At 42.2% G+C, this 5,162-nt stretch overlaps 2 protein-coding genes across 2 annotated transcripts; both read right to left on the bottom strand.

Annotated features, from left to right (window-relative positions):
• On the bottom strand, positions 501 to 1,480 carry LOC107615015. Its single transcript, XM_016317136.1, has 2 exons — positions 1,399 to 1,480; positions 501 to 1,321 (listed from the first exon to the last, which is right to left on the bottom strand). The coding sequence occupies exons 1-2, from the start codon at positions 1,478 to 1,480 to the stop codon at positions 501 to 503; spliced, it is 903 nt and encodes a 300-aa protein (XP_016172622.1).
• LOC107615016 lies at positions 1,484 to 3,096 on the bottom strand. Its single transcript, XM_016317137.1, has 2 exons — positions 2,481 to 3,096; positions 1,484 to 2,397 (listed from the first exon to the last, which is right to left on the bottom strand). Exons 1-2 carry the CDS (start codon positions 3,094 to 3,096, stop codon positions 1,484 to 1,486), a joined length of 1,530 nt encoding a protein of 509 aa, XP_016172623.1.

Raw genomic sequence — 5,162 nt, 5'->3', positions numbered from 1 at the left:
GATGTTGGTGGAGCGAGTGCTCCGGGGATGAGTGGCTCCGGTTTGTATGACACTGGTGGTGCGAGCGTGACAGATTTTGGTGGTCCTGACGTTGGTAGTGGGCTGGATGCCGATGTGTCTCAGGGTCATCCATATAACCTACGGACACAGACTGCGCCTCCGGACAAATACACCCCATCCTTGTATTCGAAGAAGGCGCCGAGGAAGTAGTCTGTTGCAGTTGTTCTTGTATTCAGTGTTGTATTCAGATTTGTATTTAGTGTCGTATCTTATATTTAGAAACTTCTGTTCAGTATTATTATTCTGACATATTTAGCTTTGTTCTCGTATAACTCTGTTTGGCTCGAAATGTTTATTCACTAAAAAATTAAATAACGAGGTTAAAAGTTTTATTTATTATAAATTGTTAACTAGGTTAAAGTAAATGACAAGGTTACAAAAAAAGGTAGCATATAATTTTGAAGTAGGTAATAACAAAGTTATATTGAAAAGCTAGACCACTAATGACCTCCAGCGGAGCTTGGACCTGCACGCTGAGGACATTGGCTGCGGCTATGTCCCTCGCGTCCACATATAGTGCACCGGCGAGGACCACGCATATCACGCGAGTCCATCTCATTCAAGTAGCGGGTTGACTTCGGTCTTCCTTTTGTCGCGCGCCTCAATGTCCAGTTGGCGATCACCTTCGCTCCTTCGTATCTATCCCACGTAGATGGGTCACCCATTGGAACAAACTCGCCTCTGTACACCTTGCAAATTTCAGACATCTTGTACACATTGTGCATGTACGCTTGCCAATCAAGACGCTGGTTGGCGCAACATGCAAGCACGTGGCGACATGGAAGTCGCTTGACTTGGAAATGGCCACAGTCGCAGTGTCGTTGCGCAAGGTTAACAGTGTAAATAGTACCATCTTGCATTTTGCGAACCTCAAATATCTCGTTGCGCCTATCGAACCGGTTGACCACAATGTTTCCTGCCCGTCGGAAGCTTTCTTCAACTCTCTTCGTTGCGAATTCTGAATACGTGTATCCGTTGCGAAGACGCTCATGAGCTTTGGTACTCTTCCGAGTGAACAACTCATTCAACCGATAGAAAGTTGACCGGACAAGGGCAGTCACAGGAAGGTTGCGTGCACCCTTCAGGACAGAATTTATGCACTCTACCAAGTTTGTCGTCATATGACCCCAACGATGACCACCATCGAATGCCAACACCCATCTCTCAACACCGATCTCATCGCACCATTGAGTATATGCTTTACCCCGCTCTTTAAGCCTTTGGTAGTTTTTGTTGTACTCCTGCTCCGTCCTAGAATAGCCTGTTGAACAAACCATTTAATCATAAGCAGATGCCACAATTTACTATGAATAGAACCAGAACAGCGAGTTGAAATACCTGTGTTCACCACGAGTTTATGCAAATATGGATCCTTGAACCTCCTTAAGAAGTTGGACCCGATGTGCCTGATGCAGCACATGTGCTACGCCCTTGGTGGTGACCATGCACCGTTACTGCGAGCTATTGCAGCGTCGATGGAGGTATGGCGGTCAGAAATAATACCCACACCATCAATGGTAACAACATATCTCCACAAATTAGTTAGAAAAAACTCCCATGCGTCTGCCGTCTCGCCTTCGACAATCGCAAATGCAATAGGCACAATGTTCTGATTCCCATCTTGTGCAACCGCTACCAGAAGTGCACCTTTATATTTTCCGTACAGGTGCGTGCCATCAACCTGCACCAGTGGCTTGCAGTGTCTGAATGCTACAATACACGGATAGAAGCTCCAAAACACGCGGTGAAGAACTCTTACACCTTGAACCTCCTCACTCTCACGGTAAACGGGTAGCGTTTTAATTTGAACATGAGACCTTGGCATCTTCACTGTCATTGCTTTCAACCATACTGGCAGAGTCTGGTAAGAAACTTCCCAATCACCGAAAACTTTTGCGACAGCTTTCTGCTTTGCCAACCAAGCCTTGCGGTAAGTCACAATGTAGTTGAACCTGCCTTGAACTTCTGCAATAACAGACTTCACCTTTATCGAGGGGTCTGCTTCGACCAACGGCCTAATGGCATCTGCAATTGTGTCTGAGTCCAACTTGGCATGATCTTGTGAAATCGTGCCCATGGTGCACGTGTGCTTGCCATTGTATCTCCTGATCTCCCAACAAGCTTTTTTTCGAATCAAGCTAGCTCGGATAAGGCAGTCGCACCCTGCACCATACCCCTTGCATTTCGCATAGAATGTCTGCGGCTCAGACTCATACATAGTGTAATCAACTTCTCTAGAGATGGTGTAGCTTTTGATTGCAGATATCACCGACTCTCTCGAACCAAATTCCATTCCGACACTAAACTCGCCATTTTCCGCCGCAACGTTGCCTTCACCTACGACATGCGCACCACCATCAGTCAAACAAGGTAAATAAATTAAGCACTATAGGACACTTGAGTTAATAATCATAACATACCCGTATTCGCATACTCAGGAAATTCCGGGGCATGCATGGCTTCGAGATCTAGAGTCCGCATAAAAGACGGCACACCAAACGGGTGGTGGCTTACAATGACATCCGCCTCATTCTGCACCGCCGAATTGCCTGCCAAGTCTCCGTCATCATTTTCGTCATCGACTTCATAGTTAGCTTCGAATTCCTCTTCGCTGTCATTATTTTCTTCTTCCCAATCTATATCCCCGAGCTCATCAACATTGACCTCGTCGCCGACCGTACCCATCCCCGACTGCTGTTCAAACTCAACGTACAGCTCTATCACCGGCACGTGAAATCGGATTTGTCGATAAATATAGAACATCTGCTGCATGCTTGCATCGTCAGTGATGGACATTATTTGAAACTGTATCAGTCCACCAAATACTTGCATAGGATTCCTATACAAAATGTTGCTCACTCTTTTCGAAATGTGACTTTGTATGTTCACACAAAGACCATTTTGCAACTCTATAAAACTCGTGCTGTATGGAATAGCAAATGAAAATGGACATTCACAAACAAAACTCACTCCTTCGTGTGTATTCGGTATAATCTCACCGTTATAATACACTCGTATATTTGCAATATCCTCCATATTCTCACTTTTTTTACCCTTCTAATAACCAAAAAATCTCACAAGCATCAGATACAAGAAAAGAGAATGTAAGTAGAAGTGAAGAAGAGAAGTGAGGTGCGAGTTGGAGTTAGCTGTGTTAGCTATTTATATGTAAGGCTCTTTATTAAAATATTATTTCGCATACAAAACGTAAGCTGCGTTTTGTACATTTCAAAAAAAAATTAGGCCCAAATAAAACGCAACCTGCGTTTTCTCTTCTTTTAAAAAAATTTGAACAGTTCATATGACAAATTGTAGCCTACGTTTTACTTTTTTAAAAAAAATTAATAAAACTTTTCTAACAAACGCAAGTTGCGTTTTTGATTTTCTCATAAAACAAAAAAAAATTCAAAAGCAAAACGGAAGTTACGTTTTGTTTAATCTGAAACAAAAAAAAAAAAGAAATGCTAGTGAATGAAAACCGAAAGCTACGTTTTTCTCGAGTTAAGCCCCACTTTGGTCCCTGAGATTGACGAGTTGCACCGATTTAGTCCTCCAGATCCCAATTGCACCAAATTAGTCCCCCAGATTCGAAAAAATGCACCACGTTAGTCCTTTCCCTATTTTCCGTCACCGGAGGTCAGACGCCGTTAGTGACTTGGCAAATATTGCCACGCTGGACACAGTAACGGTTGTATGACGTGGCCTAAAGTTTAAATTGCTCCAAATTAGTCCTTATCCCCCTTTTAAAACCTAAGTTCACCATGTCACCCCATCATCTTCTTCTTCTACCCGTTTCTCTCTGGTTCTTCGTCTCCTGCTCCCTTCCAAGTTTACCAGCATGATTGCAAGTAGGAGCCAGAGTTCCATGCGGTCCAACAGTAGGAGTTCCAGTCGAAGTAGAGGGTCGGTTGTTCCACAGTGGTGTGGGTGTGGGTGCCGCCCTGTTCTTCGGTGGTCCACAACAGAGGCTAACCCTAACAAGCCTTCTTTGGGTGCCCTAACTACAATGTTAATGGTAAGAGGTGGTGTGGTTTGTTTGTCTGGGCTGACATTGGAGAAGAAGACCTGAGAGGAAGGGTAATGTCTACTGTGGATGGTGACCAAGTTAGGGTGGATTTGGCTTGGAGAATTGGGAAGATAGAAGCTGAAATTAGAACCCAAAAAATGTACATTTTAGGTTTGGCTTTGTTTGTAGTTTTTGTTGTGGGTTTTATGTTGGTAGTTAAAGCTTGAAGATGAGTTTGTGTTTCTGTATTCAGGGTGGAAGTGTATTAGAAGAAAGTAAAATTTTTCTTCTCAGATGTCATATTTGTTTTCTGTCATTCAATGAAATTGCTGAAAGAATTTGCAAAAAAATGCATGTGAAGTAGCATACTTGAAGCTGGAAGAAATTGTAACAATATCAATATCCATATCAATAAGTTTTAACAAAAGTAACAATAATCCTGCCTTACTAATGACAACTGTTTAGACAAAATACACCTTAGTCAAAGGCCACAGAGTGCCATGATTGTCATAATCTATTCAGATATACTAAAAGTATACTGTCATAAATTCAGGCCACAAAACAAAAAGCATCATTTACAAAAAGCTGTCAAGTTTCATCCAAAATAGGCAAAAAGAGGATCATCTTCATTTCTTCTTCCTTGGTGGCTTGAAGCCAGGTGTTGGGACAAATTTGAGGAAGTTGGCCAGTTTTTCTCCTAAACCCATAGCAGTGAACATTTTTGGTGTGGCTCCATTTCATGGTGTTACACCATGAGCTTCTCCATTTGCAAAAAAATGAGCCGCAAAACTATCCAAATCCTAAAAATTTTTAACTTGCTCCTTTATTCTAACCTAGTCACCCTCAAACTCTAATCACACCTCATCTTCATTCTTTATAATGATTTCATGGAAAATAGCTAGGCTTCTTTTCGCAAGTAATCCCTAGATTCTCGCAGATATTCATTAAATCTGATATCATATATTAATTTTTCGCAAATGATATGTAAATTCTCTCTAAAAATAGTAAAATAGTCATTAAACCTGAGATTCATATCTTAAACCGTATGTCCGTATCGAATGACTCGTGCAGCGGAATGAATCTACCGAAACTTTCT

This window comes from Arachis ipaensis, chromosome B09 (assembly GCF_000816755.2).
Source record: "Arachis ipaensis cultivar K30076 chromosome B09, Araip1.1, whole genome shotgun sequence".
NCBI classification, from domain to species: domain Eukaryota; kingdom Viridiplantae; phylum Streptophyta; class Magnoliopsida; order Fabales; family Fabaceae; genus Arachis; species Arachis ipaensis.
The sequence above is the reverse complement of the archived record's forward strand: the minus strand, read 5'-3'. Positions and strand labels throughout refer to the sequence as shown.

Coding starts and splice junctions, on each gene's coding strand:
- LOC107615015 (XM_016317136.1), bottom strand. CDS start 1,480: ATGTGCTGCATCAGGCACATCGGGTCCAACTTCTTAAGGAGGTTCAAG. Junction 1,322..1,398: donor TAAACTCGTGGTGAACACAG/GTATTTCAACTC, acceptor TTTGTTCAACAG/GCTATTCTAGGACGGAGCAG.
- LOC107615016 (XM_016317137.1), bottom strand. CDS start 3,096: ATGGAGGATATTGCAAATATACGAGTGTATTATAACGGTGAGATTATA. Junction 2,398..2,480: donor TCCTGAGTATGCGAATACGG/GTATGTTATGAT, acceptor CGCATGTCGTAG/GTGAAGGCAACGTTGCGGCG.